General features: G+C 36.6%; 1 protein-coding gene across 1 annotated transcript in view; it reads right to left on the bottom strand.

Annotated features, from left to right (window-relative positions):
• Abcd1 (ATP binding cassette subfamily D) overlaps positions 1–18,910 on the bottom strand; it is a 99,218-nt gene that overhangs the window by 38,631 nt on the left and 41,677 nt on the right. The window contains exons 7-8 of the mRNA XM_035364985.2: positions 10,533–10,678; positions 4,526–4,610 (exon numbers count right to left, since the gene is read on the bottom strand). Coding sequence (XP_035220876.1) covers positions 4,526–4,610; positions 10,533–10,678 — 231 coding nt within the window. The remainder of the gene's footprint in view (positions 1–4,525; positions 4,611–10,532; positions 10,679–18,910) is intronic.

Here is an 18,910-nt window from a genome sequence, read left to right as displayed (position 1 = left end):
GAAGTCACAGGTGGTATACGGGTCAAGATATGATGCACTGTATTATGAGGAACAGTCTGCTTAATTAGAGTAGGATTTGTTACATCTGGAAACTCAGAAAGCAAGGAGTCATAATTTGAATTAACAGAAACAGTGACAATAGAAGGTTGGCTTTTGTAAGCAACATTGCCATAAGTAAACAGTGAAGTTTCAGGATTTATAAGACACTGCCATTTCAAATCAACAAGAAGATTAAAATGTTTCAAAAAATCTGCACTGATGATAGGAGAAGTTACATCAGCAAGCACAAATGTCCATGAGAAAGGTTTCCAGAGACCCAAGTCGACCTGTCTACGCACGAATCCATATGCAGGAATTTTATAATTGTTGGCAGCAAAAAGGGCAAATGTTTCACAACAGTTTCTCTTATCTTTAGGAGAAGGAGGTAACACTGAGATCTCACTACCAGAATCAATCAAAAATTTTTGGCCAGTCTTCTTGTCATGAAGAAATAATCGACTGGGCTTTTTGGATACTTCCGTCATCCTTGCTATGACGGGAGTTAAAAGGTTTTTTTGCTACTGGTACGCGCAAGGCTTAGCACATTTGCATGCCTTATCACCAAAACGGTTATGATAGAAACACACATTACTGGAAGTATTACCTTTTCTTGAGCGAGACGTTAAGTGACTCCGGAACCTAGTTGTCCTCCGATCATGGGAAAGTTCAGAAACAGAAACTTGGCATGTAAGTTCTTCAATCTGCCTGGCTAGGGTTTCAGTTGTGATGGCATTGGGATCCAAGGACGTTCCAGCTCCAGAAGTAGCACAGATTGCACTAGGTTGAACAACTTCAGCGACTTTATCAGCTATAATTGCTAGCTGATCAAGTGTTTCAGAAGAAGCAGACAGAACTGTTTGGATATGGGCTGGCATCCGTTGCATCCATAAAATTTGCAAAAAGTCATCATTAAGCTGTTTCCCAGAAAGCTCTTTCATTTTCCATAGCAGATGACTAAACCGTTCATCCCCCAACTGAAGTTCAGTGAGGAGTTTTTAAATTTTCTGGTGTTCAGAATCTTCAAATTCACTGATGAGTCTCTCAGACAGTTTTTTATATTTGTCCGAGTCCGGAGGGTTTAGTATGATATCTGAGACCTGCGACAGAGTTTCCGCATCTATATTCACTATAAGAGCAGAAAATTTCATTTCATCACTTGTAATTCCGCTGTAAATGAAGGCATTGTCACATTGTGCGATCCACAATTGCACGTTAGCCTTCCAGAAAGGTGGAATGCGAAGTGCAACTTTCGCTACTCGGCTCTGCTGATTGGGTGGAGGCATCGCTAGTATGTGGAAATAGTTCCGGAGAGCAGAAACAAAATAATTGCAATTAGCCAGAAAGCGAAGTCGCCACAGTGGGATAGGCTTACCACAGCAAGGCTTAGCGAAGCATGTAACCAATTAACGTAACTTATTTTTCGTCTATAGGTCACCAATTACGGCAGGTTGCGTTCTGAATATTCACAAATAAATTACTTATTAAATTAATCACATTTATTCACAATTTACGTAGCGAAGAAAAAAAAGAACATTCTACAAAACATATCACGCTGCATTTTTATCGCTAGCGATAACAGCACACGCACGAGGAAAAACTAACTACAACAAATCAGTTCACTTCACTTGAGAGAAAAGTACAGAGTTTAGTTGCAGCACTGCTATACATGAAAATACAAACAGTTAATATTTAATTTAAAAGTTCGTTGCATGGTTGCTGCAAACACATATTATAGCAGAAAAATGGAAAATGGAGAATTATTTCCCCTGTCCATGGTTATTATATTCTGTAAGTACAAATTCTGTTTCTTGCTTCAGATGCAAGATATTTGCATCGATTGACAGTAGTAGCCTCGTAAAAGGTTACAACGATTGGATAAATGTATCTTGCATAGACGAGACTATGCAATATCCAGCATAGCTTTTATGTGCTGTAAAACAGCACACATAAGAAATTTCTTAATACGGAAAGAGCTTGAGACAAATTTGAAAACTAATACAATTGATTCCCAAACACAAGAGATGTATGAAAATGAAAATGAAAAAAAAAAAAAAAAAAAAAAAAAAAAAAAAAAAAAAAAGTTGGTCAAATGTATTAAGAAGACTGAGTAAGATCACAAAATTTCTTGGCAGCCAGAATTCAGCCTTTTGAGGCTCATCTAATGTGCTGTAACAGAAAGACAATGGAAAGTTCTTAAAATTAGTGGAATTGTTAACAAAGTTCGACCCAGTTATGGAATCTCAATATAGAAAGTATATTACGACCTAAAGGTAACAACAACAAAGTTAATTACATAAGCAAAGATAGTCAAAATGAAATGCTGCAAATTATTGGCAGTAGTATAAAAGATAAAATCTTACTATCTCTTTGAAAAGCCAAGTATTATTCTATAATTTTAGATTGTACTTCTGATATTAGCAAAACTGAACAGATAAGTGTTGTCATACGCTTGTTTGCTGCAGTGATGGAGTGGCCGAAACCAAGGGATACTTTATTTAAGTTGAAGATGCTACAGGTAATGGCCTATGTGAGACAGTAATGGAAATGCGGAACATTCCCCTTGATGATATGACAGGCCAGGGATATGACAATGGTGCAGATATGAAAGGGAAGAAATATGGTCTTAAATTAAGATCTTCAAAATAAATCTCGTTTGTTTTATATTCCTTGTGCCAGTCATAGCTTAAATTTAATGATTAACAATGCAGCAAAGGTGAATGCAGATACAGTTAGTTTTTTTCAACAATTCAAGAATTATACAATTTATTTTCTTCTTGTCCTAAGCAATGGGACGTTCTTTTGGAAAACATTTCCTGTTTAACCTTAAAAACCCCTCTCAAACACTCGATGGGACAGCAAATTTGAAGAAATTTGACCTTTAAGATATCCACTAAGAGAAATTTATGATGCTCTTTCTGAAATATCTGAAGGTGAATGCTTTTTTAAAAGAAGTGCAACATGAAGCACGAAATCTGTATGCCAAAATCAAGGATTATAAGTTTATTTGTTCCTTGATACTTTGGCATGATGTGCTTAACAGAATAAATCCTATCAGCAAACAATTGCAAGAAAAGGGTTTGAGTGTTACACTAGTTTTAAAGGCAATAAGTAACTTAAAAACACTGATAGAAGAATATAGAAGTATCATCAATTTCAAAAGTATTTTTAAGAAAGTGAAAGAACTTTGTGAAGAAGGGGATGGTGAGCCAGAGCCACTGGTGAGCCACTGTTGAAGCAGGCCGTCGAAGGAAAAAGAAATGGCACTTCGATTACAAACATACTGACGAATACCCTCAATCTCTAGAAGAGAAGTTTAGGGCAAATGTCTTTTAGAATTCTGGATATCGCTTTGGCATTCAATAAATGAAAGATTTGATGCAATGACACATCACTGTGATAATTTTAGTTTCCTTTATTCTATCAGAAATTGATAATGCAAATTTGAAAATAAAATGCAGTAAATTAGAAAAATTGTTACAGTGTGGTGAGAAAGATATTAATGCTGAAAAACTTTATGACGAAAAAGTAGCTTTGAAAGACATTTTTACAGCCAGTATGAATGACCCATTCAATATTCTAACCTCAATTGTGTCAAATAATTTGTTCTTCCCGAACTTGAAGATCATATTGAGAATACTACTTAGCAGTCCTATTGGTGTTAACAGTAGCAAAAGATCATTCTCTAAATTAAAATTGATCAAGACATATTTACGGTCAAGTATATCGCAGGAAAGACAAAGGAAACTATAAGATGTCTTCTAAGACATTTGTTGATTGCCGCTGAAAATGACAGTTGTCTACAGACAGATGCAAAAGAAACTATAGAAAAATTTGCAAATATAAAAAGCAGAAAAATAAATTGTTAAAAAAATTAACAAATGCTTTCTTCAAAACTTCTATCTCCTACACAAAAATTTAAAAAAGGGGGGGGGGACTTCAGCGATTTTGCAGGCGGGCGCCAGATAACCTTTGCCAGCACTGTGTGTAGTGTTTACTAACATAAGATCAGACAATTACTAACAACACTAGGTACAATCTGCCTGCACTATAACAATGGAAAATACCAACCATTAGAGTCCAAAGACAATTTAGCAATGTGTAACCATATTGATTGGCAATCATTTCATTCCACACAAACACACCAATCCTTATAGACAGATTACTAGCTAGAAGCGCAGTACTAATAGATACCTCACAAGACATATGTGCTCCAAAACAAAGGAAAAAGTGCTTTAATATTTTTAATATTGGCCTGAAATATTTATTTTGATTCAGTCCATGACTTAATTTTTATAAAATTTTTAAACTGATTTTTAGAGCACCTAAAGCTTTCAGACTAATGCCTAGTTTTTCACAATTTTTCCATCCTAAAAATGTAAATTAAAAATGTAAATTTCCATCCTAAAAATTTTAAAAAGTTATTCAAAAGCAAAATTTAACATGTTTCATAGACTTCCTATATTCACAACTAAAAATACTAACTTACTTGTGATAGAACAATCTGGCCATACCCATTCTTTGCTTTTCTCCACCAGAAAGTACATCTTTCCAATCCCTTTTTGTATCCCAACCTATAATAATGAAAACAAAAATGATTTTTTATAGAAAACACTGCACTGCTAGTTATATAGATGAGAAAATCATCTTTAATTTAAGACAGCATTAACCCCTTAACTGCCGCGGGCGTATATATACGCCTTGCTCAGCCGATGCGTTAACTGCCCCGGGCGTATATATACGTCCTTCCAAACTGCTATCATTTGCTTTGTGCTGCTACACCTAAAATTATTCGCAAAGTTAACGCATCGGCTGCGCATCTGGGGCAGTTAACGCATTGGCTGAGCAAGGCGTATATATACGCCCGCGGCAGTTAAGGGGTTAAAATTTAATTACTCTTACAATAAAAATAAAATTCTTTGCTTGAAAAGGTTTAATTATAGTAATGTTTCAGAAAGAATGAAAATGCTACTGCGAAATATTTCCCTACGACAAGACATTCACAGACAGAACTTGCAATCCTTCACCTCAGCCCTGAGAAACGTATTTAGATACACCAAAGGGAACAGCACAACATTGCAGCAAAGAGAGGAAGGAAATAAAATCAAAGTGCATATCATACAAATGACAGAATATTAATGTTAAAACTGGATCTGCTCATCATTATAGGGTATCTTCGAAAAAAGTGATGAAAAAAGGACAGTAGCTTGAAAGAACTAAATGTTTTAGCACATGTCTACTTGCAAGTCAATAATTGTATGTCAAGCAAAGTATAAGCAATACTCCAGCTCATTCCACACATTCAGAAGCATGACTAATGTGACCTATTGTTTCTATTACTTGACATGCAGGTAAAGTTAAATCTGCATCATTCTTTTTAGGAAACAAAATTTTTGGAACTCTCCTTCGCAAGTACTCAAACCACAATGATATCAGATATATATGCCATTCTTTTTCATCCCTTTTTTTATGAAAAACCTGCATATCTAAGGAAAAGCAGTATGTCCTGAAAGTTCAATTCTTTTTTAACATTAAACAGGTGGAAATACTGTTAAAGTATATAATCTATAAAGCATGTCAGATGTTACTATGAGCTGGCAAGAAACATGGTACATCTTAATTTGAGCATTTAAAATTAATTTTGCTGCAGAATTCAATACAAAGCAAATTTGACAGGTTACTTAAAATCAGGCAAAGAGTAATCTAAATTTTGGCATAAATTTCAAATAAAACTTTATAGATTGCAAGGTCAATCAAAAACAGGCCACTGTTCTTCAGAAGCAAAGAATTTTGCAGAACAGTGGCAGAACTGTTTTCTCCTGAAGAAGAGGGATCTGAATTTGATCACTTTCAAAATTAATAAAGTTTTATTCAAAATCTATGTCTAAATTTAGGTTGCTGTTTTGCCTATTTCAGGTTTTGTACTGCTATGTTTCTCTTCCTTTTTGAAACATGACAGTGTTTTAAACTTGCTCAGCCATGGCAGAAGAAATTCTTTTTATTTATACTTATATTTGTTGATACATGCCACTAGCAGCATCATGACAGTAATATAATAATATACTGCTCAAAAAATTACGGGATATTACGATTTTTGACATAAACTGTGGATGAGGAAATGATAACCGATACGATGTATAGGTGTTGTCGGAGATGAGGAAAGAAAAAGAAGCAACAGACAAGGAATAATTAAATTTTATTGACGCTATTTGTCAGTAAACAAAAATTGCACAATTTGTGTATATTATACAAACAAAAATATGATTTCTCGGATATAAATGTGTTTCAATAAAGGGCGTATTTTTTCCTGATCAAAAGCAATGTTGCACACCTCCGAGGCATGGAACAAATGAGGTTATCATTAATGGACTAGGGGTATTCGCTCCCACTCCTGTAGAAGACAGCTTTCAAACTGCTGAATTGTTTCTGGGGGTGATACATGACTAGCAACCCTTTTCAACAGAATGACCTAAACATGTTCTGTTGAGTTCATATCTTGGGAACATGATGGCCAATCCATTCCAAGGATTCCTTTGTTGAAAAGGAAGTTGCCCACTAGTTAAGCACAATATGGCCTGGCATTATTATGCATGAGATTTAATTCATCCCTGGCTGCTGCAGCGTAAAGGACCACAATAAGTCTGAGGATATCATCCCTACATTGCTCAGCATTCCTGATAATGCACAAGTCTGTGCGTCCACTGATAGAAACACTGGCCCCGCATCTGCCAAATTCGACACTTCCATGCACAAATGCAGGAGTGTTTCTCTCCAGATAAGAACTCACCTATTGTCAGGTCGTTCAAAAGGACTTGATCTGTGAAGAGCACATTGCTCCACTCCTCTCTTCCCAATCTAAGATGCTCGTGCACTCACATCTTACATGGGCAGCATGGTGGTCCTGTGAGAAAGAAACACAAACCATAGATCTGCAGCATACAAACCCACATGGTGCAGTCGGTTTTGAACATTTTGAGTAGAAACTCTGGTACTAGTAGACCAATAAACGTGTTATTGCAAGAAAATGGCTTTCACAGTGCGGTTTCTTTTAGCCAACAGAGTTCTGATTCTCATTTTGTGTTTTTGCAAGCGTACAACCTTGTCCAGATCTTTGGCAAACATTTCCGGCTTCCCCAAACTGTTCAATCTAAAACACACAGTTTTTGACATAAATTTGCATATTCCTAACTTTGTAAATGGTATAACTTTCCTTTTTAATTTTTGTTCAAAAAGTTGTTGATTATATGGTTATTAACTCACAATAGCCTCTAATTGTTTTGAGCAGTGTATTTAGTCGAATGCTACAATATTAAGTAAATGACTTTTCCCAGTACCTTCTGGCACAAAGAGCAATGAAATGATCAATGTACCAAGAAGTTTTGCATCTGCCTCACTATCAAAAGAAGAAATTATACTGAATAAAATAGCTTTTTTCCTTGTTAAAAGAACTCACATGCCTTTTCTTCAGCAGAATGACTTATTATGGAAGAGGCGAGGCTGTCTGTTTGCCTCGCAAAATACATAGCCTTTACAAAATCTATAGTATTAAAGTCAAATCATCAAATGGATATTAAATTTTGTCAGTTCAAATTTGATTACATAGCTTATACCTAATGTTATGTGATATACTTGATTATACATACTGGGTGACCCTAAAGCCCGTTAACATTTGAAAATTCAATAATTCAAGGAATAATGTACGTAGAAAGGCAAAACAATTATACACATACTTGAAATAACTAGGAGTTTTATTGAAAGCAAAAAAAAAAGGGGGGGAGGGAAGGGCCAACATATGGCAATGGGCAGCAAAATGTCAGTGATGCCGCATGAGAATCATGTATGAAATGAGCTGTAGTGACATATAGAATCAGTCTCTTTATGACTGTCACTTTTCTATCCTTGCTTCTGGGTGTTAGTAATGGTGTGATGTGGATTTATCATATCAACCGTGATCAGACCCTTTTTCTTTGAGGAAATTCGTGGTTCTGGTTGCTATTCAAACTCTTCAGTGTGATGGGTACAAAGTATGCTGATAAGTTACAGAATTGCATCATCCCTTGTTTGACTGATAAAAACCTGCTGGAAGATATGACATTTATGCAGGATGGCACTTTACCCAAAATTGCTACACATACACATTTCTCTCTTACACACATCGTTTGGTGAGGATCGCATGCTGAGCCGCCACTTCCGTCATGCTTGACCTCTCAGGTCTCCAGATCTAAATATGTGTGATTATTTATTACATGAAATCACAAGTCTACTGCAATTGTCCTACCTAATCAAGGGTGCTAAAAGACAAGATCTGATGGAAATTTCTCACCATACCTGCAGATATGCTGTACAGTGCTGTTCACAACATTGTCTCTCGACTACAGGTATTGTTGATGAATGACGGCTGACATGTTGAACTTTTGTTATAAAGAACATAGCCTTTGCTAAAAATCAATTATTATGCTAATTATTGCTTTGGTTATATGAAATGCCATGGGTTGGCCATTTTAAGCACTTTTTTTTTTGCTTTCAATAAAACCCCACAATATTTCAAGTATGTGGGTCAGTTTTCTACCTACTATACTTCCTTTTCATATTTCCTTTCAAATATACCTTTTCATATTTCCTTTCAAATATATCTTTTCAAACATTAATGGACTTTTGGGTCACCCTTGTACTTTAAAATTACATAGAACATGTTTTTCACAATAAATGGCTTTTAAGCTATAACCTCATGTCGATGGAATATTTAACCTAATGCCACAACATCTTTACAAATGAATTCACAACTACATGAAAAACAGAATGAATATTTTATACTGAAGCATTCCTTAGGAGAAATAAAACAAATAAATTGCTTCTAATAAATTCATGAATATAATACCAGCAATTTATAGGCAGTTAAATTGTTACATACACTGGTGTGCAAAATTTAAGGTTGGGATGGGTTTCTGAATTTCATATTATGTAGAAGTGTTCTGCATTGAACAAAACCAAAACCATATAATAAGATCTTCAAGATGTGAAAATACGGCACAAGTGACCAAAGCCACCCAAACAAGGGATAAAAAAGATAAAAGCCAATTTGTTGAAAAGAACTCAAGCACAACTGAAGAGAAGACAGAAATGTTCACATGACAAATGCCTACAAGAAAAATCAGTCTTAAGAAAGGTACATGATCTCCCAGTCTGCAAAGCAGAAAATACCATCTGTCCGTGCTGAGGACAAGGTTGTCAAGGAGCTGTTGACGCATCGTGGCCCATTCTTCTTGCTGCATGAATTTCAGCTGTAAAATTATTGCTGGCGGTTAGTCACATCCCACCAAGCATCTTCTGAGAAGGTCTCATGTGTTCTATGGGATTCAGGCTTGGGGATCTTGCAGATGAATCTGGTGCATTGAATATCTTCATTATTCAAGAGCTCTGTGACAGCCAGCTACTTTACAAGGTGTAACATTGTCATTCGTGAAGAGAGATTTCAGACCCAAGAGAACCTCGGTACAACAGCAGACACCAGTCACTGAAACTCTGTAAGAGATGTGGAAGTCAATACAGCTACCAAGCATACCACCTAAAATGAGAACTCCGGCATCTCCGAAATAGTTCCTTTTGATGAAGCTGGAGGGGTGACTGCACGCTCCCTTCTCTCTCTAGATGTGTACACATCTAGAATTTTTCATTAAACTAAACTGCTTCTTATTCATAGAGCACTCAACCTCACTCCTGTTATGTCCAGTTCTTGTGTTCCCGGCATCACAAAAACCAACATCTCCAATTAACAAACATTAATGGAACACACCATACTAGTGCTAATAGACCATATTTGTGCACCCTCCTGGCCATATTAAAATGTTATATTGGCCATTTAATAGTCAATTGCATTGTTTTGCAATATCTCCTACTGTTTGCCACCTGTCCCTTCTCGGCAACAGAACAACATACTGGTTGTCTACCACCACTGTCACTTGTGGAGACCACTGCTGAGCACCCAAACAGCTGTTCCTGCCATTTGAAAGGTTTTCCAGCCTTGTGAAACTATACTAGGCATGATCACAATCAAATTTCTCTATTGCACTTATCACACTTCGACCTTCTTCCAACTTCCCAATGACTACCACCTCAGGTAATCATCCTGATGATGTCTCCTGGATTGCCTGTTGGCTATATCAAACAGTAGTAGCAACTCAGTATCACTGAAATTACTTTACACTATGCAATAATTTCACTACACTAAGCATATACTGCTTGAATGTGACACCCCTTCCAATGCTCCTCCCACTAAACAATGTATCGCATATGTGGATGCCTATTGCATTAGTCCCAAATCTGTCAAATTTGCCTTTTAGTCAGGTTTGTTGCCTTGTTTTGCTTTTATGTTAATTTCTCCATGATGTCCTTAATTTTTTCACACCAGTGTATATATAACATTAAAACACCATTTTTATGTAGATATATAGATTAATATGATCAGACATTTCAACCAAAAGCTAGGCATTACGTACCTCCTTCACGGAACACTATATGTTGTAGATGGACTATGCCTAAAACTTTGAAAAGTTCATCATCAGTCACACCCTCAGCTGTCATTTCATCCAGGGTCTGAGGATAAATTACTTGATCGCGAAGTGTACCAAGAGACATGTAAGGCCTGTTAAAAAAATATCACCAAGCAATTAGAAACTTAAGGAATCTCAATAACATGAATAAAGATCACATGAATTTAATACCCAGACCAATTCAGGAATTAAAAACAAGTTGTTAAGCACATTGCTTGAGAATCATTTATAGGACCAATGGTATATAAAAAAATATACGAGGGCTGTAAATTAAGTAATGGCAACATAGGTAAATCAATTTTTAATGAACTTACAAGTACAATTGCATTACACTCCTTCTATGTAATCACCAGCAAAGCTTATAATCTTTTGCCAAATGTCCGGAAGCCATTGTAGACCAGTGGCAAGGTATTGTTCGTTGATGTTAGCGACCGAGCGCCCTACTGCGTGGAGTACAGATGAAACATCATGAAATCGGTGACTTTGGAGGGGTTCCTTCAACTTCGGAAACAGAAACAGTCACGAGAACTCATGTCGGGTGAGTAGGGAGGGTGTTCCAGGATTTCCCACTGCCACTGTTGCAAAAGGAGAGTGACATTGTTTGCAACATGGCAACGAGCGTTGTCATGCAATACGATAGAGAGATTGTTGTGCAATAAACGTGGACGTTTGCCTCGCATAGCCGGAGGCAGATGGTGCTGTAGAAATCGGCAATAGTAAGCTGCGTTGACAGTTTGTCCTTCAGGTAGAGCATGTGTAAGAATCACACCGTGCCAGTCGTATGCCATAATCATCATAACCTTCACCCCACTGGGTTCCTGTTTAAATTTCTGTGGACGTGGCAAACTTTCGTGACGCTATTCATTTGATTGACGCTTTAATTCAGGCTCATAGGCTCGTGCCCATGTCTCATCAATGGTGACAATACGCTGCAGAAATGCGTCTCCTTCATTGCGGTTATCTCTCCAAGTAGGTGCCAGCCAGTGCATACCGGTGTCATTTCTGTACTTCGGTTAGTCAAGCAGCTAGAAGCAATTTTCCTCATGTTGAGAGATTTCTTCATTATGCTCCACACTGTTTGATGACTCAGACCAACCTCTTAGGATAATTCTCGGACAGTCCATTGGCAGTCTATGGTAAGGAGACTGCTCAGGATGTCAATCTGCTCTTGAGGAATGTGCGTTGCAAATCTGCAGTCTCATTCCAAGCTGAACGAAATTCTTGAAACCATCGTGCTACTATCCTATACGGTAAAGCATTTGTGCCACAGGCTTCCACTAATCCTCGATAGCATTCTGTTGCATTTTTGCCATTGCAATCTCGATTTCAAATCACGACCGCTGATCACCTTTTGTAAACATGCATTAGAGCGATGGAAATGAAACTCCTCACTTTAACGCCACACAGCAACTACCCTTCTAAGCAGATCAATTGTTTTTTGCACTCTACACATCGACAACAGCGCCACCTCACCGCTCCCATATCCTATTTGCACATGCCCGCCCTTCTGCGAGTTTCAAGGTTAAGTTGTCACTATTTAATTTAAAACCCCTGTATTATTGGTATCTGGCCAAAATTACTATTTTCCAACAACTGGCAGCACAATTTTTCTTTTTCTTCTCCCTTTTTGTTCCATTATAAGATTAAGGCATATTTTTGCAGCTTTTTCCATCAACACTGAGAAAGAGGAATTATAGAGACTTTATAATTACCATGAGAGAAGTAAATTTTGGTTTAGTACAGCAACAGTACAATCAGCCCTACTTCTCAATGTTAAATTTAGAGTAACAAATTTCTCCAATTGATGGAGAACAATGATGCTGGCTTCCTTAGTTAAAGAACTGCTCTGTTCAGCAGCTGAGAAAGCATTCTACCAAGAAGATAACTTTCTTATTGCCCAAGATATAGAATTTGTATAACAAACTCTTTAAAGCATGGGGACAAAAAGAATTCACTTGGACGTAATTAACTTATGTAAACAGAATGGATGTGAATATATTTCCTGCTCAAGATAACATGCACAATTTACAACCTGTGCACAATTTACAACCTTGTTAATACAGGAAAGAAGTACCTCAGGATGATTTGCAGTACTACTTGGACATGATGACATCTGGTAAAATTTTCATCTTAAAATGCACCAATCATGAGTTTTAAGGATAAATTGCGCTTTCAGAACAATAACTAGTATGCTTTCTCTGCCAACTCTGGAATTTAGTTGTAATGTAATGATGGATATATATATATATATATATATTGTAATCATAGAGATATATATATATATATATATCCACGATGCCGAGACAATGTTCTCATGATATTCACGCAGATCTGAAAAATCAGAAACTGCATACCTGCAGCAAAATTTCTGAAATGGTGTGAGAAGTAGTGGCACCCATTGTACGGCAGCCTCTAACATCTGAACAAACTTATGTAGGTCGTTGCAAATGATGGCTTATACAGTCAAAAGTCGTTAATCCGGACTCGTCAGGACTTCGGCGATTCCGGATTATCGATTTTTCTGGATTATAAATCATCAGTTTAAATCTCGTAAGATGGCATGCAGAAATTCCAAAATTAAAAACATGAAACCTTAATTTATAAAATAAAGAACAATTATGATCTAAAGGGTATCAACATTTACAAAAAAAAAAAAAAAAAAAAAAAAAAAAAAAAAGCTTAATATTTATTTGTTTACTTTATTAAACATTTCTTTCAATGTAATTTATTTAAGTTGCTTCGTTTTATGTGATAATACTTTCTCTTTAATTCTATAAACAGACATAATTTCTTGTTCAGTTACACAGTTCCGCAGTTCAAGTCCCGCAATTGCTGTGCCGAGAATACCGACTAACTTGTCAATCGAAATTTTTTCGTTTTCACTAACCTCTCTGTCACCTTCTTCATGTCTTTATCCATTTTTTGCAGCAATTCCACTTTTTGTTTGATGGACATCGAAACATACTTTCGTTTTGTAGATCCTTTGGGAGATCCAGCATCGGAAATTCTCTTTGACATTATCGAAAGTTAAAGTTTACTTTTATAACATTGCTCTTACAGTCTGCCAAAAATAATAAGCCAATTCAAAGATTAAGGAACAACGCAATCATCAACATTAACTGAAATTGTTGGAAAATATAGCTTATTTTTAAACCTTTTACTGCATCATCTCTCCTCCTTGAAATGTTTATTTAGTTTAGTCCTTATTTTAATATAATATAGTAGTTACTTCTACTTCTTTTCTTGAAGCCACTGTTTGCAATGAGAATGGACTGTTTCAACCTAATTGAGATGCAAAAACGAAACATTACGTCATCTGAAAAGCGGATTCATGCCGATAGCTGATTGGTTGCCGTGAGATGACGTCATTCCTACTTCTGCTATAAGTATCTCGCGTCGCTCTGGCTCAACCCTTCTAGTTCCTGGTTTCCCGGCTGGTGAGTGAGCGGTTTCCAGCCCCTTCAAGGGATGCATGCAGTCCGGTGAAAGGATGCCTTGATTCCGGTTTGCGAGATGATGGTTCCAGATTGAAGTTCTTCGGTTCCGGGGGCTATCCTGTGAGTGACTGCCGTGGGCGGCGTCCATGTTTCTTTAATGAGGACGGAATTAAAAATACGTGAGCGGCGACGACTCCTTGTGCAAACGGAGTTAGGCCGGTTTTAAGTGTTTTCACATTTAAATTTTTCAGGTGTTTTCTTGACCATTGATTATGGATTTATTGAATGGATAGCCAGCTTTATTCTTAGGCTGCATAGTCACTATTTAGGACATTCTTCATTTTTTTTTTGTTTTTGTTTGTACAGAATGCCAGTGTTTTGGAGTACAGGTAAAAATATTTGATGAATGATGATTATGTTGTGTTTTTCCTAATACTCTAATATTGTTGACATTTATTTTTGTGTTTTTATTCTATATTATATTGTTAATAAATTGGTTAAGTTCAAAAGCTTTTATTGTCTTCAATGTCTGCACAACATATCTCAGGGAGCTTTCATTGCTACTACTGCTAAATGTTCAATTTCTTTAAACTTTAAACTTTGCTTTAGCATCAGAAATAGATAATTTTAGCTTATACCGTTGTTATACATTAAACGTGCACGCGAAAATGTATTCTGCACTTGCGCACACGCATCTGCGCAGTCGTAAAGGTCTTACGCGCACGCGTAAACACCTACGCGCATGTGTCAATGCGACGCATGCGCAGAAAGTTTTTAGCTTTGAGGTCCGGATTATAGATCATTCCGGATTATGGGTGTCCGAATTAATGACTTTTGACTGTATAGACCTTATGAGCTTCTGTTGGAGTGGGATACAGCAATCTTCCAAGACCACGACCTAAATCTGCCACACATTTTGAGGTTCGTTACTGATGAAGGAGTTCTTCAGCTACTGTTTCCTTATAAATTTATCAGGTCATGGTGAAATTAAAATGCCACATGGGAACTGCTTTTTATGATGGGGCTATAATCTTGTATACAATTACCAACTCTACATGAATTTTTTAGCCTTCTTTCCTTGAAAGAGAAAACTAAAACCAGAGCGTACACTTAGATTTCATGGCATTGGCCATCTTAATTTTCTGTCTTGGTGATGAATCAGGAACATCACAGTATGGAATCTTTTGCACCTCCACACATTGCAGGCCAACATCTCAGTGGAAACAACTGTACTTATATGGTGATTATAAAAAACAACTAAGAAAATTTGTTGAAAGAGTCTCTTTATAGAATCTTCAACATAGGTAACTTTCATAAGACAAGCAAAGAACTTTTAAATGGTTTGCTATAAAAATCAGTGCTTTCTGATAGGCAAAACAGTATATGTTTAGCATAGTGCATTTACCAAGAGCAATATCCAAAGAGGTAGCGTCTATATTACCTTTGCAAAGATCGACTTGCAATTAATCACTGAAAGCTGCAGACTGAAGTGGCCTACAGTGCCACTTTGAACATCAATTATTATTCATTGTCCTGTTTCCAGCACTGCACTCTGCACCACAAGTTATGTTGTAAACATGCTGTGAAATAAAATGTTTTTGGACTGATTACTGTACTTATATTTGACTCCACTAGCTGTCAGATCCTGTATTTTCAACAGAGGAATGTGGTTCAAGATAACATGTTCCGCTGGAATTATTCCTCTTGATGCCTAATATAATTAACTGTATACCTGATGTTTACCTTCAATGAACAAAATAAAATATTTGACCATACTTAATATTTAGAATATAATATTACGTCCAATTATTTTCTTTTAGACCACTACCTTATTATTTATGGAAAAAAAAACTGAAATATTCACAAGGTTAAAATACCCAGAAGAAAATACTAGACACTTTTTGATTTGTTAAAAGAAATATGAAACATTAACATATGTTTTAGCAGTTGCAGAACTGAAACATGTACACTGGTGAAATAAATTAAGAGAATTTGCATATTTTACTATGTTGCATGAAAAGAACCGAAGTGAAGGAAAAGCCACTGCTTCTAGCTAAAAATGCAAATCTTGTATGAGAAATACGTAAGCGTACACGTGTGTGTAGGCAAAGCCAGCAGAAAAACAGGCTTTATAAGTGCGTGGAGGGTAAGACGCTGGCACACCTCGGCGAGTTTCTTGGTGTTATCTTGCAGCAATCGGTTGAATTCACATCGGAACAGTAAAAATGAGTAACCAGCAATGTTTAGATGATGGAATGAGGGGGCAAATTGTGGGGAGGCTGATCGAAAGTCCAGATATGCAAAGAATTTAATTTAACACCCAGCATCGTGTGTAACCCATGGAAACAGTTCCAGGATACTGGATCTATCGAGAGAAAGCCCGGGCAAGGTCGTCTAAGAACCACGATGGCCAGAGAAGATCACTATTCGTCCATTTTAACGAGATGTAACAGAGAGGCTACAGCTCCTCAGATCTCTCACGACCTGTATGCAGCCACAGGAATCCATTTTACAAGGGTGACGGTTTCCAAAAGACTGAATGAGAGAGGGTTGTTTGCCAGAAGACCAGCTGTTTGCGTCCCGCTCACATCTACAGACAGAAGAGTCCATTGGCATGGTGCAGTCAGCATAGTGATTGGAGTATGGAGCAATGGGTGACCATTCTGCTCACCGTTTTAGCCTAAACACCGCCTGCTACCTACCCTGCAATGTCTGCGAAATCAACAATTATGGCAGAGGTGGTGCGATGGTCTGGGCAGGCATCATGTTGAATGGCTGCACACATCTTTGACAGATTCTCTGTGACTGGTCTGAGATATAGGGATGAGGTCTTGGAGACCTATGTTTGCCTTTTCCGAGGTGCAGTGGGCCCCGAGTTCAGCTTACGGGACAATAACGGGAAGCCGCATTGAGCTCTTCTGGTCGACGAATTTCTCGAGAGTGAGGATATTTGCCGGATGGATTGGCTATCCAGGTCTCCGGACTTCAACTCTATAGAGCATGTCTGGGATGCTCTGGGAAGGGCAATTGCAACTCGCAACCCTCCCTCTGGGAACCATCAAGGAACTCAAAATTGCGTTGCTGAATGAGTGGGACCAATTGCCACAGGCACTGATGAACTGCCTTATTTCCAGTATGACATCACGCTACGAGGCCTGTATGACTGTAAAAGGGGACCATACCCCATTTTCTACATTAATCCATTTTCTTTTGTGTCTTCTGCAACTGCTGTTCCAGACCTTCAGACTCCCATTAGTGTTACACATGAACATATGTGTCAATTATAACTCTTGAATGTTTACTTTGTTTGTATTATGTCAACCTATATTCACACCAAATTTTATTAAAATCTGTCCAGTAGTTCTGGCGATCATAGATCAAATATGAACATTCTCTTAATTTATTTCACCAGTGTATAATGAATTATTAGCACTTAAATTTCAGTTCATTACTAGCTAAGCATAAGATGAATTATCAATTAGCTTGGTTATTCCTTCCAATGGTCAAAAACTGATATACAGATTACTGTGAATTTATATATAACTCATTAAATATTTTTGTATAATATCTAATTGTCTCAAAAGTCATGATGCATTTTTTCTATGCTCTTCAAAGGTCCTTTATTTATATAAAGAACAACGATCAATCAATAGCATATTCCCCAGTTTGTTTGATAAATTTTTAATTTATTTTAATGAACTTTGTAATTCCTCATTCACAAAAGATCGGCAAAAAGCTGAACAAGGCCTCATCTGAACTGAATGTTATGTCACGAAAGAAATTTTCAAGACAGTGGAACGAGTGAAAGTCTGAGAGCACAAGATCAGGTGAGTATGATACATGAGGCAGCACTTTTCACCCAAAGTCCACTAATTTTTGTCAGTGATCAAATATGTGTGATCTTGGTCCAAGCTCCTAACAACAAGCCAATAAATCAGTCTGAATGCATGCTGTCACAAATTGGACGGTTTCAGTGATTCCATCTTTCAGAGCTCATTAATCACCTATGAACTGCATTCCATTCCGATAATGCAAAACCACACACAAGTTTGATAACCTGACAAAAATTACTAGAGTTTGGATGAAATGTTTTACCATATGTATCATACCTGCTTGAACTTGTGGCCTCGGACTTTCACTTGTTTCGCCGCTCTCAAAATTCCTTTCCTAGTATAACTTTTAAATTAGATGAGGCCATAAATCAACACCTTGTTCAGTTTTTCGCTTATAAAGCTGGGTTCTTTTGTGAATGAGTAATTTTGAAGCTCATTAAAAGAAAGCAAAAAGTTATTTAACAAAATGGGCAATGCCCTATTGATTGAGCATTGTTCTTTATATAAAAGATCTTTGAAGAATATAGAAAAAATGTATCATAATTTTTCAGAGTACCCAATAGTATAATTAAGTATATATTAAAAATGATTACAATTATTTGAAGGGGGAAGTAAAATTTAAAGCCAAACCAATATTCCATAAATTATAGATACATTGAAGAAAATATTTTTTTACTATCTTGAAAACTTTACTATTTAAAGTCACTAATTTTGCTTCTAACAATGAAAAGATTTAATTTCAGTTTTTGACATATATATTGGTATAAACTTTTATTATTTTCACTTCAGAAACAACAATTAAATTGAGTATTTTTTCTGCAGTGCTTGCTTGTGAATAAATGTTATGACCCCATTATCCAAAAATTATGTGAAAATGAAAACTTGAACCTATCCAAAAGCTAAAACAAATCTTAATATGATATACATTTTTAATTAAGTACTAATTCACTTTTATGCTTTGCAAAAAGAATGAGATTAATTCATTAAATTTAATATAAAATATTATACATCAACAGACAAGGTTGGTTGGTTGGTTTGTCCATATTCTGGCACT

This window comes from Stegodyphus dumicola, chromosome X1 (assembly GCF_044657685.1).
Source record: "Stegodyphus dumicola isolate Sdum_Otavi_A_Nest chromosome X1, ASM4465768v1".
Taxonomy (NCBI): domain Eukaryota; kingdom Metazoa; phylum Arthropoda; class Arachnida; order Araneae; family Eresidae; genus Stegodyphus; species Stegodyphus dumicola.
Note: the sequence above shows the minus strand (reverse complement) of the source record. Positions and strands in the feature narration are given on the sequence as shown.